Raw genomic sequence first — 21883 nt, 5'->3', positions numbered from 1 at the left:
AGAATAGCAATTCAATTTTCTAAAGCCTTTATAAATTTTTACCCAAAAGAGTTAGCACTATGCCATTATTTATTCTAAAGCGAAAAACAGATTCCAAAAATGAATATTGTTCATTGCCTTATTAGTGAATGTAAATCAATAAATAATTCATCGCATTAAGCAAAAGAACAGGCAATCTTAAGGAAATGGATCAAATTTTATTGTTGTTACATAAAACAAATCGGAATAAATTTGAAATGCATAAGTTATTAATGATAAACATCATGATATTATGATAACATTCCCCTTTGATGGTACAAAATCAACTAATTATAGTTTAAAAAACCATAAAAAATTAGATAGTAAAAAATTTATTCAAACAAACAATTTATAGTAAAAATATCAATATTAATGGTGGTTGAGAAGCTGTAAAACATTGGTTGGATCAATTTCTTTCTTAACAACATTTTGCTTCAGATCGCCAATAATAATATTATTACCGATATGTTTCTGAGAGTGGATCATATTTTGTGAGCATAAGTATGGATAAATTGCCATCCAATTCTCAGCAAACCAGCATAATAAGGCTGTTTTGTTTCTTTTTGCCATTCTATCAATATAAATGCCGAGCTTTTGAGAAACCTTAACAGCGAGATCAAGTAATTCGGTATTCTTGAATGCATTTCCAAGTACACCAAAAAGAACGTATTGAACAATGTTTACATGGACACCTGCTTCATTAATTCTCTTTGAGATATCATCACTTGTATAGTGTGTAAGGAATTTAACTGGCTTCTTGATACTAACTGTATCAATTTCTGGCTGAATTGGCATCATCATCATTTTAGAAAATGAATGAAATTTGATATACCTTCTCAATTTCTGAATTTCATTCAAAACGGGTTCGACACGCTTTCAATTTCAGCCAATCAAGCCGATAGGTTCTAAACTTGAAATATGTGATATACAATTAATAACAATGCATTTATATTTGAAAAATTATCTCATTCAATTTTATAATGTCATAAATTTTTTTGATATATTAACCATACTTGTATAAATATTTAAATATATCAGGTAATTAAGGATCGGATGTTATCCATTCAATTTTTTGAATTATTAAAACGTCTGATCAACACGGGAATCAAAAATATAATCCAAGATGCTTTATCTAGCCCGATTTCACATTTTTCCAACAAACGGAATGTTATTTTCCAAATGGAAGATAAAAGTGCCACTTTTATTATGTGACAAATTTCCAAATACATTTGGTTAAATAGATTAAATCATATGACATTGATGATCCTGTATTGAGAAAAATCTTCTCCAACTCTAAAATTCAGTTCGTATTCAAATGCAAACTTCAGTCATATTCCCAGCCGTTATTTCTCCAAACGAGATCCTAAATAACATATAACTTAATAATAAAATACAAATATATTACATTATTTCATTTATTTTTTTTTCAAAAATTTAATATATTGGAAGTATATTCAGTAGTATTCGCAAGTATTACGAACACAATTCAAATTTATATATAAAATCTTTTAATTATTGATAAGAGTTGGTTAAATTTCAATCTGCTATTTTCAGCTTGTTGCCTTTACTCAACATTGCTTAGTAAAGTCGAAATATATATATGCAGACTAGAAATTCATGAAACAAGAACATATTAATCTCAGAATAACAACAAATGTTGAAATTAATTTCTTAGAATTGTAAAATTGCTAAAAATTTCTACAAAACTTGATTCCTCTTTTGTCAAAAGTGAATACAATAGAGGATGCATTTGGTACTATTATATTTTGTAATTGTTTCAGCACAAAAAAGCATTCTTCGATTTTTCTATTCAATAAAAAACGAACAAATTATGAAGAATAAGAGTTACGCATAATTCGGTATAAATGCATATGATTGTTTCCAATTATTTTTCTGTGCTATGCCTTTATTTAACTAAAGTACTGAAAAGAACCATACAATTTTTGAGAACAAGTAACAAAAAAAGTATAAGAGTATTTTTATATTTTAAATCATTAATAGTAAATTTTATTATAATTGAATACCATCAATTCAAATTTTTTTGGGTCCCATTTTTTAATGAATTTGTAAATTCCAAAACAATTTGAAGTGATTGGTATTCCAATAAACTGAACATTTTTCTGAGCACAGCTCAGAAAAAATTCAGAGTATATTTTTAATATTTAGATTTTTCATTGAAAACTCTTTTAATTCAATAATTGAACATTTTTCTGAGCGCAGCTCAGAAAAAATTCGGAGTATATTTTTAATATTTTAAATTTTTCATTGAAAACACAATTTTTAAAACAAAAGATGGCACAGTACTTGTGGCCAGACTTCTTCAATAATGATGTAGAATTGTACTCAAGCGACAATATAGTACGAAATACTACAAACAAGCATCATTATTTGATAACATCTACGAGATTTACAGACCATAAAAACAGAATTATTGTATTAAAATATAACCCATTATTTCAATTATTTGTTATTGGGACAATTTTCGATTCTATTACTCAATATGATGGTATGGGTTCTTCTTTATATTCGTATGATACAGGATCCTGTATTCAATCAAAAGTTTGCAGCATGAACATAAGTTGCAATCAATTTGCGGCGCATTCATTTTCTCAACCTAAACAAGCCTCAGATAAAACTTATATCGTTCAAACATCAATCTTAAAAGCTCAAGGTCGATCAGATCAAATACGGAATTTTTTGGGTGACAATGTGTTTGATAATCTGAATTTAACAAATGGTCATATGAATTCTGAATATGCATTATATTCTTTCGGTTATACCAATAATGCATCTGTAAAATATTGCAATTTTTTCAATAATTCGGCTTCTGAAACAATCATTGATTATTGGAGAAGTGGACCTAAACTAAACACATATTGTAACATTATTTCCAATAATGCTTCATTTAGCACATATGAAAATGCTGTTATTTTAGCTGTTGATGGTCCAGTAACTGTTACCAAAAGCATAATAATAAATAATAAAGCAGCATATTTATTCTTTTGCTATCAAAAAGGTTCAATTTTGGTAACCTCCACTAATATTAGCAATAATAATTATTTGAATGAAACTACATTAATGAATGAAGGAAAAATAATGTCTATTGAGAGAGGAGTACCTCATTTTCAAATTTCTTTCAATGAAACATTGGATAATTGTCATTTAAAAAATTCAATCAAGGCAACATATGAAATGCTCAAAACCAAAGGTGCAAATAGAAATTTCATTATTCTTGCAATCGAAGAAGCTGTTTCATGAGGTAATTAATTTAATAACATGTCAACAAATCATATTACCTCATGAAACAAGAAATTAAATTTGTACAACCTTTATAATATAAAATATTTCATATGTTAAGGTCTTTGATTACATTCATATTAATATCTTAGCATATATCAGGTTTTGGATTTCAATTTAATTTAATTTTATAAATAGATATAAATAAAAACAAATTATACACACTATGGTTAATTAAATTCATTCTGCTGAAGAAAACCAAAAAAATAAATATTTGGAATTTGAATTAATTAACAGAAAACAAAGTAATAAAAATTTATTTGTCATATGTATGTAATCCCACAAACTTCTAAATTAATTAAATGCTTATAATAAAAAAATTATATAATTATAAGTTTATTTTTCAATGTAATTTTAATACCATTTAGCTCAATATCTTTGATTGAGTCGGTGAATTTAGTCCAGTGTTTCATGAATGGCAGTGCTGAATTCTTAATAACTAGCGTCAAATTTTTGTTGAGTGGCAATTTTGAAAAGCATATTGCAGATCCGCATTTTTGTTAAGTTGTTGTAAAATGGAACAAAATACCGATCAACATTTGTTAAGCCTTTCTCCATTTGAACTTCTAATTTGGGGTGTCGAACAATTATGGGAAATAAAAACAGAGATACTTTCAAGAAGAGCTCTAAACAGTGGTTTGATTTTAAGAACATTATCTTGTTCTTCTGAAGAAAGTAAAACTGGAAGACTTTCTCGACTGAAATTTGTTGTTAGCTTCGAGCCTGTGAATTTTTCATTCATAAATAGTTGACTGCCCCTAACAGCAGAGCTGGTTGAAGTGGAACGCGTTCTATAGAGCTTTTGGTTAACATTAAAACTGAAAACCACTTCTCAAAATCTGACAAGATTTTAATCCGATTTCAGAGAATGTTTTTTAATCTTGTTGATCTCAATATATACGCTATTGTTGTATTACACGCAGTAAAAGTGACACATCGATCAAGAAAATTTTCTGTTGTAAAATGATGATCCCCTGAAACTTGATCACTAATATGAACACAATATATATTAAAGATATTCAGTTATTTTATCTCAAACTCAAAGAATAGCAATTCAATTTTCTAAAGCCTTTATAAATTTTTACCCAAAAGAGTTAGCATATGCCATTATTTATTCTAAGCGAAAAACAGATTCAAAAAATGAATATTGTTCATTGCCTTATTAGTGAATGTAAATCAATAAATAATTCATCGCATTAAGCAAAAGAACAGGCAACTTAAGGAAATGGATCAAATTTTATTGTTTGTTACATAAAACAAATCGGAATAAATTTGAAATGCATAAGTTTTAATGATAAACATCATGATATTATGATAACATTCCCCTTTGATGGTCAAAAATCAACTATTATAGTTTAAAAAACCATAAAAATTAGATAGTAAAAAATTTATTCAACAAACAATTTATAGTAAAATATCAATATTAATGGTGGTTGAGAAGCTGTAAAACATTGGTTGGATCAATTTCTTTTCTTAAACAACATTTGCTTCAGATCGCCAATAATAATATTATTACCGATATGTTTCTGAGAGTGGATCATATTTTGTGAGCATAAGTATGGATAAATTGGCATCCAATTCTCAGCAAACCAGCATAATAAGGCTGTTTGTTTCTTTTTGCCATTCTATCAATATAAATGCCGAGCTTTTGAGAAACCTTAACAGCGAGATCAAGTATTCGGTATTCTTGAATGCATTTCCAAGTCCAACAAAAAGAAAGTATTGAACAATGTTTACATGGACACCTGCTTCATTAATTCTCTTTGAGATATCATCACTTGTATAGTGTGTAAGGAATTTAACTGGCTTCTTGATACTAACTGTATCAATTTCTGGCTGAATTGGCATCATCATCATTTTAGAAAATGAATGAAATTTGATATACCTTCTCAATTTCTGAATTTCATTCAAACGGGTTCGACAGCCTTTCAATTTCAGCCAATCAAGCCGATAGGTTCTAAACTTGAAATTGTGATATACAATTAAAACAATGCATTATATATTTGAAAAATATCTCATTCAATTTAATGTCTATAATTTTTTTGATATATTTAACAACTATACTTTGTATAATTTAATATCTAGGTAATTAAGATCGGATGTTATCCATTCAATTTTTTTGAATTATTAAACGTCTGATCAACACGGGAATCAAAATATAATCCAAGATGCTTTATCTAGCCAGGAGCACCAGATGCTATATTTTTAACACTTGGTGGAAAAACAAAAAATTAAATTTCATATTTAAAGATCGATACCGTAAAATTTCAACGCTATTTACAAGAGTTTTATTTGAATTTAAAGGGGGTAAAAAGCAAAGTTCAGTCAAGGCTTTATTATATAAGATTCCTTCAAGGCTACTGTAGTATGTGTTATTACTAGAAACATCGATACTTTCTAATGTTGGATTATCTCCGAATGCGCCATCTCCAATATATTCAATATTCTCACCGATTGACACTTTTTTTATTTGATTTGAAGAGAACGCATTACCTCCTATAATTTTTAGAGAAGATGGTAGTTCTAAATTATCGATTTTAAGCCCACATAAATCAATACCCGAGGTTTTGATTTCAATCAAAGAATCAGGAAAAGATATTGAAGACAGAGCTTGCCCATAAATATTTCAATTCAGAAAATTTTCTCCTATTTTCTCACTTTTCTGACACAAGTTTTTTGGTATTTTTTACCTAGGAACAATAAACTTTATATTGCTATTTTTCGTGTGAACAAATCAATATAAAAAACAATTGTTTCAAATACAAAGTAAATATATAAAAATTTGCATTGATTGAAAAAACAAATATAAACAAAATAGATTATTCAATTGCGCGAAGTTGCTTTGATAATCTGAAAATTCTTTCAGACAAAGGAGTGTTAGACACATCTTGTAATTTTTCTCTCAGTATTCTTGCAGCACTTCTTTCGCAATCAACAAAATTTGTCTCTGAAGTAGAAATTTCTTGTTGCAAATGTCAACAGTTGATTGCAATGGATTTTGTCTCGTTTCAAGAGAAGAAAACAAAAACCTGATGCTGTCAAATATGGCTCTATTAGGTTTTTCAACACCAAGTAATAAACAAGGTCTTCTTTCTATGTCTTCGCAGAAATTACTGAGCTCTGACATTCTTTTTTCGTTTTGATTAAATTTCAATTTGACTTCATCGATTTGTGCGAGCAAATTATCATCAATTCTAACACCAAAGTAGTCAATCAATCGCTTTGAAACTAAAACTTTGTCTCTTTTTCTTTCATCTTCAATATGTCTGATTGTTTCTGTTAATTTCGCAACTTCTTTACCAACAACACCACATATTGCATCAGAAACACTATTATTACTACTATAATTGTTTCCGGACTGATTTGTAAATGAAGAAAGAGACTGTGAATATTGAATAGTTGTAAAATTTTTGTGATCGTCATTGAAAATTCAGAATTTTCTTTTTCAATTCTTGAATTTCTTGTTGTAGCTTTCCTTCTGTCTTTTCTGATTGATGCAAGCGGTTGACTAAGGTCTGTGCCTCTTCAATAACTGTAGAAGTACCTAAAATCCTCGAAAGCTTGACAAATTGGCTCTCATAATCTTGGCATTTTCTGCATTCAGTACAAGAAGGGTCATTTAATAGATTATCGATAGTTTCTATCAAGTAATTGTCAGATGCTGCATTAGTCTGTCCAATATACTTCAAAAACTTCTCTCTTCCTCTGCTTTTTTTGAGTTTTCGGATGTGCCAATTTGGTTTTCTTGTTTCTTTAACCTTAAATATTTCAATACATTTTTGGCCGTTTGTCGTAAACCCGTAACATTTCCTTTCTCTTTTTCTTTCTCGAGCTCGCTTTCTAATTCCTTATTCTTAACTTGTAGATTGGCCAAAATTCCTCTCAAATTTGACACTTTTTGAGTTTCCTCGGCCAAAACAGATTTCATTGCAGAATAACTCGATATAGTTTGATCTCTGTCTGCGAGTAAATTTGATAACCTCGTTCTATCGTCAATTATTTTGTCAACTCCGAAATTCAAAGCGTCAAAAAATTCTTTTACGATCTGAAGTCAACTTCGGACGTTTGAAGGCTATCATACCTCTGTTTATCAATTCTCTGATGTTTAATTCTTTGTCAAAGTAAACTTCCACTTTGTCACTTTTTAGTTTTTCGTTACTTTTTTCATTTTGAATTTCTTTTGATTTTTCTTCTTCTATTTTCATGATTTCTTCTTCTGTCTTAGCAATATTGAGATTCTCTGCAATTGTTTGGAAAATAGGATTCAATGGAACCAAGTTTTGCTCAATCTTTGAAAGATCTTCATCATATAGAATAACTGCTCTTATTTCGGATATGATATCACAAACAGCATTGTAAGAACTGTTCTTTAGCTTCTCGTTTTCTTGTCCTTTGACATATTTTTCAAATTCAGTTGAATATGCCGTAGAAATTTCTCTGGAAAACGTTTTCATGTCTTGGACAATCTTTTCTTGAGCTCTGTTTCTTTGATTTCTATTCATCAAAAAGAATTTGCCGATTAATGACTGAAACATCCAAATTTGTTGCTGAAATTTCTTGATATACTTCATTACCGGGTCATGAATTCCTGCATTATATGATTCGTATTTCATTATATTGTCCAAATTGCTTAAAATTGAGTTGAAATTTTTGTCAATTGAATCTTGAATGTATTTTATACCATTTAGCTCAATATCTTTGATTGAGTCGGTGAATTTAGTCCAGTGTTTCATGAATGGCAGTGCTGAATTCTTAATAACTAGCGTCAAATTTGTTTGAGCTGGCAATTTTGAAAAGCATATTGCAGATCCGCCATTTTTGTTAAGTTGGTTGTAAAATGGAACAAAATACCGATCAACATTTGTTAAGCCTTTCTCCATTTGACTTCTAATTTGGGGTGTCGAACAATTATGGGAAATAAAAACAGAGATACTTTCAAGAAGAGCTCTAAACAGTGGTTTGATTTTAAGAACATTATCTTGTTCTTCTGAAGAAAGTAAAACTGGAAGACTTTCTCGACTGAAATTTGTTGTTAGCTTCGAGCCTGTGAATTTTTCATTCATAAATAGTTGACTGCCCCTAACAGCAGAGCTGGTTGAAGTGGAACGCGTTCTATAGAGCTTTTTGGTTAACATTAAAACTGAAAACCACTTCTCAAAAATTCTGACAAGATTTTAATCCGATTTCAGAGAATGTTTTTTAATCTTGTTGATCTCAATATAATACGCTATTGTTGTATTACACGCAGTAAAAGTGACACATCGATCAAGAAAATTTTCTGTTGTAAAATGATGATCCCCTGAAACTTGATCCACTAATATGAACACAATATATATATTAAAGATATTCAGTTATTTTATCTCAAACTCAAAGAATAGCAATTCAATTTTCTAAAGCCTTTATAAATTTTTACCCAAAAGAGTTAGCACTATGCCATTATTTATTCTAAAGCGAAAAACAGATTCCAAAAATGAATATTGTTCATTGCCTTATTAGTGAATGTAAATCAATAAATAATTCATCGCATTAAGCAAAAGAACAGGCAATCTTAAGGAAATGGATCAAATTTTATTGTTGTTACATAAAACAAATCGGAATAAATTTGAAATGCATAAGTTATTAATGATAAACATCATGATATTATGATAACATTCCCCTTTGATGGTACAAAATCAACTAATTATAGTTTAAAAAACCATAAAAAATTAGATAGTAAAAAATTTATTCAAACAAACAATTTATAGTAAAAATATCAATATTAATGGTGGTTGAGAAGCTGTAAAACATTGGTTGGATCAATTTCTTTCTTAACAACATTTTGCTTCAGATCGCCAATAATAATATTATTACCGATATGTTTCTGAGAGTGGATCATATTTTGTGAGCATAAGTATGGATAAATTGCCATCCAATTCTCAGCAAACCAGCATAATAAGGCTGTTTTGTTTCTTTTTGCCATTCTATCAATATAAATGCCGAGCTTTGAGAAACCTTAACAGCGAGATCAAGTAATTCGGTATTCTTGAATGCATTTCCAAGTAACACAAAAGAACGTATTGAACAATGTTTACATGGACACCTGCTTCATTAATTCTCTTTGAGATATCATCACTTGTATAGTGTGTAAGGAATTTAACTGGCTTCTTGATACTAACTGTATCAATTTCTGGCTGAATTGGCATCATCATCATTTTAGAAAATGAATGAAATTTGATATACCTTCTCAATTTCTGATTTCATTCAAACGTATCACATGACACGCTTATCAATTTCAGCCAATCAAGCGATAGGTTTCTAAACTTGAAATTGTGATATAACAATTAAAACAACCAATGTACTTTATAATATTGAAAAATATCTTCACATTCAATTTAATGTCTATCAATTTTTTTGATATATTTAACAGACTATAACTCTTGTATAATTTAATATTCAGGTAATTAAGGATCGGATGTTATCCATTCAATTTTTTGAATTATTAAAACGTCTGATCAACACGGGAATCAAAATATAATCCAAGATGCTTTATCTAGCCCGATTTCACATTTTTCCAACAAACGGAATGTTATTTTCCAAATGGAAGATAAAAGTGCCACTTTTATTATGTGACAAATTTCCAAATACATTTGGTTAAATAGATTAAATCATATGACATTGATGATCCTGTATTGAGAAAAATCTTCTCCACTCTAAAATTCAGTTCGTATTCAAATGCAAACTTCAGTCATATTCCCAGCCGTTATTCTCCAAACGAGATCCTAAATAACATATAACTTAATAATAAAATACAAATATATTACATTATTTCATTTATTTTTTTTTCAAAAATTTAATATATTGGAAGTATATTCAGTAGTATTCGCAAGTATTACGAACACAATTCAAATTTATATATAAAATCTTTTAATTATTGATAAGAGTTGGTTAAATTTCAATCTGCTATTTTCAGCTTGTTGCCTTTACTCAACATTGCTTAGTAAAGTCGAAATATATATATGCAGACTAGAAATTCATGAAACAAGAACATATTAATCTCAGAATAACAACAAATGTTGAAATTATTTCTTAGAATTGTAAAATTGCTAAAAATTTCTACAAAACTTGATTCCTCTTTTGTCAAAAGTGAATACAATAGAGGATGCATTTGGTACTATTATATTTTGTAATTGTTTCAGCACAAAAAAGCATTCTTCGATTTTTCTATTCAATAAAAAACGAACAAATTATGAAGAATAAGAGTTACGCATAATTCGGTATAAATGCATATGATTGTTTCCAATTATTTTTCTGTGCTATGCCTTTATTTAACTAAAGTACTGAAAAGAACCATACAATTTTTGAGAACAAGTAACAAAAAAAGTATAAGAGTATTTTTATATTTTAAATCATTAATAGTAAATTTTATTATAATTGAATACCATCAATTCAAATTTTTTTGGGTCCCATTTTTTAATGAATTTGTAAATTCCAAAACAATTTGAAGTGATTGGTATTCCAATAAACTGAACATTTTTCTGAGCACAGCTCAGAAAAAATTCAGAGTATATTTTTAATATTTAGATTTTTCATTGAAAACTCTTTTAATTCAATAATTGAACATTTTTCTGAGCGCAGCTCAGAAAAAATTCGGAGTATATTTTTAATATTTTAAATTTTTCATTGAAAACACAATTTTTAAACAAAAGATGGCACAGTACTTGTGGCCAGACTTCTTCAATATGATGTAGAATTGTACTCAAGCGACAATATAGTACGAAATACTACAAACAAGCATCATTATTTGATAACATCTACGAGATTTACAGACCATAAAACAGAATTATTGTATTAAAATATAACCCATTATTTCAATTATTTGTTATTGGGACAATTTTCGATTCTATTACTCAATATGATGGTATGGGTTCTTCTTTATATTCGTATGATACAGGATCCTGTATTCAATCAAAAGTTTGCAGCATGAACATAAGTTGCAATCAATTTGCGGCGCATTCATTTTCTCAACCTAAACAAGCCTCAGATAAACTTATATCGTTCAAACATCAATCTTAAAGCTCAAGGTCGATCAGATCAAATACGGAATTTTTTGGGTGACAATGTGTTTGATAATCTGAATTTAACAAATGGTCATATGAATTCTGAATATGCATTATATTCTTTCGGTTATACCAATAATGCATCTGTAAAATATTGCAATTTTTTCAATAATTCGGCTTCTGAAACAATCATTGATTATTGGAGAAGTGGACCTAAACTAAACACATATTGTAACATTATTTCCAATAATGCTTCATTTAGCACATATGAAAATGCTGTTATTTTAGCTGTTGATGGTCCAGTAACTGTTACCAAAAGCATAATAATAATAATAAAGCAGCATATTTATTCTTTTGCTATCAAAAAGGTTCATTTTGGTAACCTCCACTAATATTAGCAATAATAATTATTTGAATGAAACTACATTAATGAATGAAGGAAAAATAATGTCTATTGAGAGAGGAGTACCTCATTTTCAAATTTCTTTCAATGAAACATTGGATAATTGTCATTTAAAAAATTCAATCAAGGCAAAACATATGAAATGCTCAAAACCAAAAGGTGCAAATAGAAATTTCATTATTCTTGCAATCGAAGAAGCTGTTTCATGAGGTAATTAATTTAATAACATGTCACCAAATCATATTACCTCATGAAACAAGAAATTAAATTTGTACAACCTTTATAATATAAAATATTTCATATGTTAAGGTCTTTGATTACATTCATATTAATATCTTAGCATATATCAGGTTTTGGATTTCAATTTAATTTAATTTTATAAATAGATATAAATAAAAACAAATTATACACACTATGGTTAATTAAATTCATTCTGCTGAAGAAAACCAAAAAAATAAATATTTGGAATTTGAATTAATTAACAGAAAACAAAGTAATAAAAATTTATTTGTCATATGTATGTAATCCCACAAACTTCTAAATTAATTAAATGCTTATAATAAAAAAATTATATAATTATAAGTTTATTTTTCTTTCTATGTAATGTTTAGGTAACATATAGGTAGAGAATACTAGCGTGTCTTATACAACTCTTAAGGTTAACATTGGTCCTGAATGTTCCCAATAATTCAATTTGAGATGCATGGAGAAGTATATTCACTTCAGTTAGATTTGAAAAACCATGGAAATTTTTTACGCAGAATAAAATGATATAAAATAAAATAAAAATATAACTTATCTAAAGAGGGAATTCAGATCGAGATCAAAACTTTCGATAACTCCTGGAGCATTGATTACCATTTTATAGAATTCATCATAGCGGAGCTCTCCTGAGTTATTTCTAGAATATTCTTTGATTAATTGGTTAGCCAATAAATTGATCTTGGCTTCTTCAAATTCTATCAAATTGTTATTTCTTAATGAAATCTTAAGAACTTTTAAGATTTCATCTTTTGAAACTAGACCACTTCCATCGCTGTCATATGCTTTGAAACACATTTCTACCTTTTTCTCTAGTGGGGCTGATGGATGGAAAACATTAAGTCCTTGAACAAATTCGAGGAAATTCAAATTACCGGAGCCATCTGAATCTATGATCTTATATAATATCTCCCCAATGTCTGTGTTTGTAATTTCAAGTGTATTGCAAAAAGTTTTTAAATCAACATGAAATTTTGCTGTTAATTTTCGAAAGAGAGAAGCTAGAATATGAACTTGCTTCTCTGTGAAGTAACTGGTCTCACTGATTTTGGCTGCATCTTTTTCATTAATAAAACCCTTACTGACAGCACTTGGAATTAACCCCATAAAGGAAAATAAATTGAAAGGAATAAAACAATCATTGAATTCGAACTAATTTTGAGCCAAAAGTATGTACTATTAATTATATTGTTATCATGCAGAATTAGAAAACTATAAAAATCTTGGGCTATTGACCCAGATGCAACTCGATTTACTCTATCGAAGAGTAAATGGCGAGTCTTATCAACAAATACGGAATGTTTACTCAATTTCAAAGACGACAGTAGCACGCGCAATCATGCGCACTGCTACTTGTCGTTCATGGACAAAAGGTCAGTCAGGGGGTGGTATGACCCTTTTGTCACTACCAGATGAAATGCAGTTCAAAAAACTTGTTCAAGAGATGGCAGACGACTTGAACTGTATTACAACATCAATGGCCATTGCTGTCTGTACGGAATTACAAAATAGGAGATTAAAATTTGCGGCGCGGGTACTAATCGCTGCAAGATGCCCGCATCTTCTAGCGAAGCTCGATGATTACTGCCCATCGCCATCCCGTGGCTGGCTTAATCATATCGCCACAAGATGTCAATTCGGATTGTGAGCTCCAAACTATTGATATGCTCCGACGCTCTACCTGTGACGCAAACCAGATTCGCCAATTTTTCCTCTCCAAGCATAGATACTTTGCCCGCAGGAAGAAGTTTATTGCGAATATGGACGAGACAATGCTCTATTCCAAACGTCGCTATAAAGTTCTTACTGCTGGCCGGAATCGCCCAGTTCGCGCTGAAAAGTCTCAGCTTCCACATCTTAACAGGGGTCTGTACCATCTTTGCAGATGGTACAACTATGAGCCAATGGTGATACTTCCACAAAAGAAAGACCCTTGATGCGGAATTGGAAGATCTGGACGCCTTTTTTGTTCGCTCCGAGAGTGGATGGATGAACAAATACCTTTTTATGGTATACTGTATCATATTCATCTGCAAAGTACAGGAGAAAAGGTCTCAAATGAATGTGTTTGATGCCCAGGTACCTTTTCTCCTAATTGTAGATGGTCATCCATCCAGGCTCTTTTTCTTGGCCGTTCGCCTCTTGAGCGCCTTCAATATCGAGCTTCTTGTTCTCCCAGGCCATACATCTCATATCTTACAACCTCTTGATGTTGGGATTTTTCTCCCTTGAAGGCCCAATTCAAGAAGTTGTTTGATATGGCGACTATCCGGTACGATCAGCAAGGGCATATGGTGATCAATTATGTATGGAACGCCAGAGAACTGCGCTATATCATGGTTCGCAGCTTCCTTGATGTACTGTAGTGTCTTGCACAGCTACAAACATCGAAAATGCTTTTAAAGCAACAGGAATCTATCCATTGGATATGAACAAACCTTTGCTTCCAGATACATTGTAGCAAATGGAGTTCTCCTGCAAGGCCCAATTTTGTCAACGACAAAGTCTTACAGATCCAAATGTGATGATGCAAGTCTTCCAAATGGAATATGGGCCCCAGCAACAGGATTGGTATTTATCAATCTGTTTGTGGATTATGCAATCTGTTTTGGCCTGGAATGGAGCATATGGCCAGGTTCTATAGTCGTAGTTACATCTCCTTAATCCTACTGCAGTGGATTTTAAAAAAATCCAATTAAAATGATATAAAGCTGAGGAGCTCCAGGGTGAAGAGGAATGGAAGAAGAAGAGCTGGATAGAGGAAGCAATCTTGATGGAAGAGAGGAAGCACTTTGATTTAGAGAGGAAGCTGCATGATGAAGAGAGGAAGCACTTTGTTGAAGAGAGGAAGCACTTTGTTGAAGAGAGGAAGCTGCATGATGTAGTGAGGAAGCTGCATGATGAAGAGAGGAAGTACTTTGTTGAAGAGAGGAAGCTGCATGATGAAGAGAGGAAGCACTTTGTTGAAGAGAGGAAGCATCTTAATGAAGAGAGGAAGTACTTTGTTGAAGAGAGGAAGCTGCATCTTGAGCAAGAGAGGAAGTACTTTGTTGAAGAGAGGAAGCACCTTGATGAAGAGAGGAAGTACTTTGTTGAAGAGAGGAGCATCTTGATGAAGAGAGGAAGTATTTGTTGAAGAGAGGAAGCTGCATCTTGAGCAAAGAGGAAAGTACTTTGTGAAGAGAGGACAGCTGCAATGATGAGAGAGGAGCTTTGTTTTGAAGAGGGAAGCATCTTATGAAAGAGAGGAAGTACTTTTGTTGAAGAGAGGAAGCATCTTGATGAAGAGAGGAAGTACTTTGAAGAAGAGAGGAAGCACCTTGATGAAGAGAGGAAGTACTTTGTTGAAGAGAGGAAGCATCTTGATGAGAGAGGGAAGTACTTTGTTGAAGAGAGGAAGCTGCATCTTGAGCAAGAGAAGGAAGGTACTTTGTTGAAGAGAGGAAGCTGCATGATGAAGAGAGGAAGCTGCATCTTGAGCAAGAGAGGAAGTACTTTGACGAAGAGAGGAAGCATCTTGATGAAGAGAGGAAGCACGTTGAGCAAGAGAGGAAGCATCTTGATGAAGAGAGGAAGCATCTTGATGAAGAGAGGAAGTACTTTGAAGAAGAGAGGAAGCATCTTGATGAAGAGAGGAAGTACTTTGTTGAAGAGAGGAAGCATCTTGATGAAGAGAGGAAGTACTTTGTTGAAGAGAGGAAGCTGCATGATGAAGAGAGGAAGTACTTTGTTGAAGAGAGGAAGCTGCATGATGAAGAGAGGAAGCACTTTGTTGAAAAGAGGAAGCATCTTAATGAAGAGAGGAAGTACTTTGATGAAGAGAGGAAGCATCTTGATGAAGAGAGGAAGTACTTTGATGAAGAGAGGAAGCATCTTGATGAAGAGAGGAAGCATCTTGATGAAGAGAGGAAGCATCTTGATGAAGAGAGGAAGCACCTTGATGAAGAGAGGAAGCATCTTAATGAAGAGAGGAAGTACTTTGTTGAAGAGAGGAAGCTGCAAGATGAAGAGAGGAAGCACTTTGTTGAAGAGAGGAAGCATCTTAATGAAGAGAGGAAGTACTTTGTTGAAGAGAGGGAGCATCTTGATGAAGAGAGGAAGTACTTTGAAGAAGAGAGGAAGCACCTTGATGAAGAGAGGAAGTACTTTTGTTGAAGAGAGGAAGCATCTTGATGAGAGAGGAAGTACTTTGTTGAAGAGAGGAAGTGCATCTTGAGCAAGAGAGGAAGTACTTTGTTGAAGAGAGGAAGCTGCATGATGAAGAGAGGAAGCACTTTTGTTGAAGGAGGAACATCTTAATGAAGAGAGGAAGTACTTTGTGAAGAGAGGAAGCATCTTGATGAAGAGAGGAAGTACTTTGAAGAAGAGAGGAAAGCATCTTGATGAGAGAGGAAGCATCTTGAATGAAGAGAGGAAGCATCTTGATGAAGAGAGGAAGCACCTTGATGAAGAGCGGAAGCATCTTAATGAAGAGAGGAAGTACTTTGTTGAAGAGAGGAAGCTGCATGATGAAGAGAGGAAGCACCTTGATGAAGAGAGGAAGCATCTTGATGAAGAGAGGAAGCATCTTGATGAAGAGAGGAAGCATCTTGATGAAGAGAGGAAGCATCTTGATGAAGAGAAGCTGGAAGAGAGGCCCTTGATGAAGAGAGGAAGCATCTGATGAAGAGAGGAAGTACTTTGTTGAAAAGAGGAACACCTTGATCAAGAGAGGAAGTCACTTTGTTGAAGAGAGGAAGCATCTTGATGAAGAGAGGAAGCACTTGTTGAAGAGAGGAAGCATCTTTGATGAAGAGAGGAAGCACCTTGATCAAGAGAGGAAGTACTTTGTTGAAGAGAGGAAGCATCTTGATGAAGAGAGGAAGCACTTTGAAGAAGAGAGGCAAATCTTGATGAAGAGAGGAAGCACCTTGATGAAGAGAGGAAAGCACCTTGATCAAAGAGAGGAAGTACTTTGAAGAAGAGGAGGAAGCACCTTGATCAAGAGAGGAAGTACTTTGTTGAAGAGAGGAGCACTTTGAAAGAAGAGGAAGTACTTTGAAGAAGAGAGGGAAGCACTTGATCAAGAGAGGAAGTACTTTTGTTGAAGAGAGGAAGCACTTTGAAGAAGAGAGGAAGCATCTTGATAAGAGAGGAAGCACCTTGATGAAGAGAGGAAGCATCTTGAGAAGAGAGGAAGCATCTTGATGAAGAGAGGAAGCACCTTGATGAAGAGAGGAAGTACTTTGTGAAGAGAGGAAAGCTGCATGATGAAGAGAGAGGAAGTACTTGTTGAAGAGAGGAAGTATTTGTTGAAGAGAGGAAGCACTTTGTTTGAAAAGAGGAAGCATCTTAATGAAGAGAGGAAGTACTTTGATGAAGAGAGGAAGCATCTTGATGAAGAGAGGAAGTACTTTTGATGAAGAGAGGAAGCATCTGATGAAGAAGAGGAAGTACTTTGAAGATAGGAGAGGAAGCACTTGATGAAAGAGAGGAAGTACTTGTTGAAGAGAGGAAGCATCTTGATGAAGAGAGGAAAGTACTTTTTGTTGAAGAGAGAAGCTGCATCTTGAGCAAGAGAGGAAGTACTTTGTTGAGAGGAGGAGAAGCTGCATGATGAAGAGAGGGAAGCATTTGTTGAAGAGAGGAAGCATCTTAATGAAGAGAGGAAGTACTTTGTTGAAGAGAGGAAGCATCTTTGATGAAGAGGAGAGTACTTATGATGGAAGAAGAGAGGAAGCACTTGATGAAGAGAGGAGTACTTTGTTTGAGAGAGTGGAACATCTTGATGAAGAGAGGAAGTACTTTGTTGAAGAGAGGAAGCTGCATGATGAAAGAGAGGAGTACTTTGTTGAAGAGAGGAAGCTGCATGATGAAGAGAGGAAGCACCTGATGAAGAGAGGAAGGCATCTTGATGAAGAGAGGAAGCATTGGATCTTGAGAAGAGAGGAAGCATCTTGATGAGAGAGGAAGCACTTGATGAAGGAGTGAACACCTTGATGAAGAGAGGAAGTACTTTGTTGAAGAGAGGAAGCATCTTGATGAAGAGAGGAAGTACTTTGTTGAAGAGAGGAAGCACCTTGATCAAGAGAGGAAGTACTTTGTTGAAGAGAGGAAGCATCTTGATGAAGAGAGGAAGCACTTTGTTGAAGAGAGAAGCATCTTGATGAAGAGAGGAAGCACCTTGATCAAGAGAGGAAGTCCTTTGTTGAAGAGAGGAGCAAATCTTGGATGAAGAGAGGAAGCACTTTGAAGAAGAGAGGAAGCATCTTGATGAAGAGAGGAAGCACCTTGATGAAGAGAGGAAGCACCTTGATCAAGAGAGGAAGTACTTTGAAGAAGAGAGGAAGCACCTTGATCAAGAGAGGAAGTACTTTGTTGAAGAGAGGAAGCATCTTGATGAAGAGAGGAAGCACTTTGTTGAAGAGAGGAAGCATCTTGATGAAGAGAGGAAGCACCTTGATCAAGAGAGGAAGTACTTTGTTGAAGAGAGGAAGCATCTTGATGAAGAGAGGAAGCACTTTGAAGAAGAGAGGAAGCATCTTGATGAAGAGAGGAAGCACCTTGATGAAAGAAGAGAAGCACCTTGATCAAGAGAGGAAGTACTTTGAAGAAGAGAGGAAGCATTCTTGATGAAGAAGGAGGAAGGCACTTGATGAGAGAGGAAGCATCTTGATGAAGAGAGGAAGCATCTTGATGAAGAGAGGAAGCACCTTGATGAAGAGAGGAAGTACTTTGAAGAAGAGAGGAAGCATCTTGATGAAGAGAGGAAGTACTTTGTTGAAGAGAGGAAGCACTTTGTTGAAGAGAGGAAGCACCTTGATGAAGAGAGGAAGCACTTTGAAGAAGAGAGGAAGCATCTTGATGAAGAGAGGAAGCACCTTGATGAAGAGAGGAAGCACGTTGTTGAAGAGAGGAAGCACCTTGATGAAGAGAGGAAGCACTTTGAAGAAGAGAGGAAGCATCTTGATGAAGAGAGGAAGCACCTTGATGAAGAGAGGAAGCACCTTGATGAAGAGAGGAAGCACTTGATGAAGAGAGAAGCACCTTGATGAAGAGAGGAAGCATCTTGATAAGAAGAGGAAGCATCTTGATGAAGAGAGGAAGCACCTTGATGAAGAGAGGAAGCATCTTGATGAAGAGAGGAAGCATCTTGATGAAGAGAGGAAGCATCTTAATGAAGAGAGGAAGTACTTTGAAGAAGAGAGGAAGCATCTTGATGAAGAGAGGAAGTACTTTGTTGAAGAGAGGAAGCATCTTGATCAAGAGAGGAAGTACTTTGTTGAAGAGAGGAAGCACCTTGATGAAGAGAGGAAGTACTTTGTTGAAGAGAGGAAGCATCTTGATGAAGAGAGGAAGCACCTTGATCAAGAGAGGAAGTACTTTGTTGAAGAGAGGAAGTACTTTGTTGAAGAGAGGAAGCTGCATGATGAAGAGAGGAAGTACTTTGTTGAAGAGAGGAAGCATCTTAATGAAGAGAGGAAGTACTTTGTTGAAGAGAGGAAGCATCTTGATGAAGAGAGGAAGCACCTTGATGAAGAGAGGAAGCACCTTGATCAAGAGAGGAAGTACTTTGAAGAAGAGAGGAAGCACCTTGATCAAGAGAGGAAGTACTTTGTTGAAGAGAGGAAGCACCTTGATGAAGAGAGGAAGCATCTTGATGAAGAGAGGAAGCACCTTGATGAAGAGAGGAAGCATCTTGATCAAGAGAGGAAGCATCTTGATGAAGAGAGGAAGCACCTTGATCAAGAGAGGAAGTACTTTGTTGAAGAGAGGAAGCATCTTGATGAAGAGAGGAAGCACTTTGAAGAAGAGAGGAAGCACTTTGTTGAAGAGAGGAAGCATCTTAATGAAGAGAGGAAGTACTTTGTTGAAGAGAGGAAGCATCTTGATGAAGAGAGGAAGTACTTTGTGGAAGAGAGGAAGCATCTTGATGAAGAGAGGAAGCACTTTGATGAAGAGAGGAAGCACCTTGATGAAGAGAGGAAGCTGCATGATGGATGCATGATGGAGTGAGGAAGCACCTTGATGAAGAGAGGAAGCACCTTGATGAAGAGAGGAAGCTGGATGATGATGCATGATGGAGTGAGGAAGCACTTGATGAAGAGAGGAAGCACTCTTGATGAAGAGAGGAAGCATCTTAATGAAGAGAGGAAGCATCTTGATGAAGAGAGGAAGTAACTTTGAAGAAGGAGGAAGCATCTTGATGAAGAGAGGAAGCACCTTGATGAAGAGAGGAAGTACTTTGTTGAAGAGAGGAAGCATCTGATGAGAGAGGAATACTTGTGAAGAGAGGAAGCATCTTGATGAAGAGAGGAAGCACTTTGTTGAAGAGAGGAAGCACCTTGATGAAGAGAGGAAGTACTTTGAAGAAGAGAGGAAGCAACTTTGAAGAAGAGAGGAAGCACTTTGTTGAAGAGAGGAAGCATCTTGATCAGAGAGGAAGTACTTTGAAGAAGAGAGAGCACCTTGATGAAGAGAGGAAGCACTTTGTTGAAGAGAGGAAGCATCTTAATGAAGAGAGGAAGTACTTGTTGAAGAGAGGAAGCATCTTGATGAAAGGAAGGAAGTACTTGATGAAGAGAGGAAGCATCTTAATGAAGAGAGGAAGTACTTTGTTGAAGAGAGGAAGCATCTTGATGAAAAGAGGAAGTACTTTGTTGAAGAGAGGAAGCTGCATGATGAAGAGAGGAAGTACTTTGTTGAAGAGAGGAAGCTGCATGATGAAGAGAGGAAGCTGCATCTTGAGCAAGAGAGGAAGTACTTTGACGAAGAGAGGAAGCACCTTGATGAAGAGAGGAAGCTGCATGATGGATGCATGATGGAGTGAGGAAGCACCTTGATGAAGAGAGGAAGCACCTTGATGAAGAGAGGAAGCTGGATGATGGATGCATGATGGAGTGAGGAAGCACCTTGATGAAGAGAGGAAGCACCTTGATGAAGAGAGGAAGCATCTTAATGAAGAGAGGAAGCATCTTGATGAAGAGAGGAAGTACTTTGAAGAAGAGAGGAAGCATCTTGATGAAGAGAGGAAGCACCTTGATGAAGAGAGGAAGTACTTTGTTGAAGAGAGGAAGCATCTTGATGAAGAGAGGAAGTACTTTGTTGAAGAGAGGAAGCATCTTGATGAAGAGAGGAAGCACTTTGTTGAAGAGAGGAAGCACCTTGATGAAGAGAGGAAGTACTTTGAAGAAGAGAGAAGCACTTTGAAGAAGAGAGGAAGCACTTTGTTGAAGAGAGGAAGCATCTTGATCAAGAGAGGAAGTACTTTGAAGAAGAGAGGAAGCACCTTGATGAAGAGAGGAAGCACTTTGTTGAAGAGAGGAAGCATCTTAATGAAGAGAGGAAGTACTTTGTTGAAGAGAGGAAGCATCTTGATGAAGAGAGGAAGTACGTTGATGAAGAGAGGAAGCATCTTAATGAAGAGAGGAAGTACTTTGTTGAAGAGAGGAAGCATCTTGATGAAAAGAGGAAGTACTTTGTTGAAGAGAGGAAGCTGCATGATGAAGAGAGGAAGTACTTTGTTGAAGAGAGGAAGCTGCATGATGAAGAGAGGAAGCTGCATCTTGAGGAAGAGAGGAAGTACTTTGACGAAGAAGAGGAAGCACCTTGATGAAGAGAGAAGCTGCATGATGGATGCATTGATGGATGAGAAGCACCTTGATGAAGAGAGGAAGCACCTTGATGAAGAGAGAGGAAGCATCTTGATGAAGAGAGGGGGAGGAAGCATCTTGATGAAGAGAGGAATACTATTTGAAGAAGAGAGGAAGCATCTTGATGAAGAGAGGAAGCATCTTGATGAAGAGAGGAAGCACCTTGATGAAAGAGAGGAAGCACTTTGTTGAAGAGAGGAAGCATCTTAATGAAGAGAGGAAGTACTTGTTGTTGG

At 34.2% G+C, this 21883-nt stretch overlaps 6 protein-coding genes and 1 pseudogene across 7 annotated transcripts; 1 reads left to right on the top strand and 6 right to left on the bottom strand.

Annotated features, from left to right (window-relative positions):
* Positions 1-314: 314 nt before the first annotated feature.
* On the bottom strand, positions 315-822 carry TVAGG3_0723240 (uncharacterized protein; the record flags this gene model as incomplete). The annotated part of the gene is made up of 1 exon (XM_001308295.1): positions 388-822. The coding sequence occupies one exon, from the start codon at positions 820-822 to the stop codon at positions 388-390; it is 435 nt and encodes a 144-aa protein (XP_001308296.1).
* Positions 823-6763: 5941 nt separating this feature from the next.
* On the bottom strand, positions 6764-8607 carry TVAGG3_0723230 (WD40 repeat-containing protein; the record flags this gene model as incomplete). The annotated part of the gene is made up of 1 exon (XM_001308296.1): positions 7341-8450. One exon carries the CDS (start codon positions 8448-8450, stop codon positions 7341-7343), a length of 1110 nt encoding a protein of 369 aa, XP_001308297.1.
* Positions 8608-12549: 3942 nt separating this feature from the next.
* TVAGG3_0723220 (calcium ion binding) lies at positions 12550-13122 on the bottom strand (the record flags this gene model as incomplete). Its single annotated transcript, XM_001308294.2, has 1 exon — positions 12550-13122. The coding sequence occupies one exon, from the start codon at positions 13120-13122 to the stop codon at positions 12550-12552; it is 573 nt and encodes a 190-aa protein (XP_001308295.2).
* Positions 13123-13592: 470 nt separating this feature from the next.
* TVAGG3_0723210 lies at positions 13593-14247 on the top strand (annotated as a pseudogene). Its single transcript has one exon. A coding segment is annotated over exon 1 (655 nt).
* Positions 14248-14508: 261 nt separating this feature from the next.
* TVAGG3_0723200 (SLEI family protein family) lies at positions 14509-16413 on the bottom strand (the record flags this gene model as incomplete). The annotated part of the gene is made up of 1 exon (XM_051244227.1): positions 14509-16413. One exon carries the CDS (start codon positions 16411-16413, stop codon positions 14509-14511), a length of 1905 nt encoding a protein of 634 aa, XP_051090814.1.
* A 1769-nt stretch (positions 16414-18182) lies between these two features.
* Positions 18183-18536, bottom strand: TVAGG3_0723190 (SLEI family protein family; the record flags this gene model as incomplete). The annotated part of the gene is made up of 1 exon (XM_051244226.1): positions 18183-18536. The coding sequence occupies one exon, from the start codon at positions 18534-18536 to the stop codon at positions 18183-18185; it is 354 nt and encodes a 117-aa protein (XP_051090813.1).
* Positions 18537-20428: 1892 nt separating this feature from the next.
* On the bottom strand, positions 20429-21724 carry TVAGG3_0723180 (SLEI family protein family; the record flags this gene model as incomplete). The annotated part of the gene is made up of 1 exon (XM_051244225.1): positions 20429-21724. One exon carries the CDS (start codon positions 21722-21724, stop codon positions 20429-20431), a length of 1296 nt encoding a protein of 431 aa, XP_051090812.1.
* Between the last annotated feature and the right edge of the window lie 159 nt (positions 21725-21883).

This window comes from Trichomonas vaginalis, chromosome III, assembly GCF_026262505.1.
Source record: "Trichomonas vaginalis G3 chromosome III, whole genome shotgun sequence".
Classification (NCBI taxonomy): domain Eukaryota; phylum Parabasalia; order Trichomonadida; family Trichomonadidae; genus Trichomonas; species Trichomonas vaginalis.
Note: the sequence above shows the minus strand (reverse complement) of the source record. Positions and strands in the feature narration are given on the sequence as shown.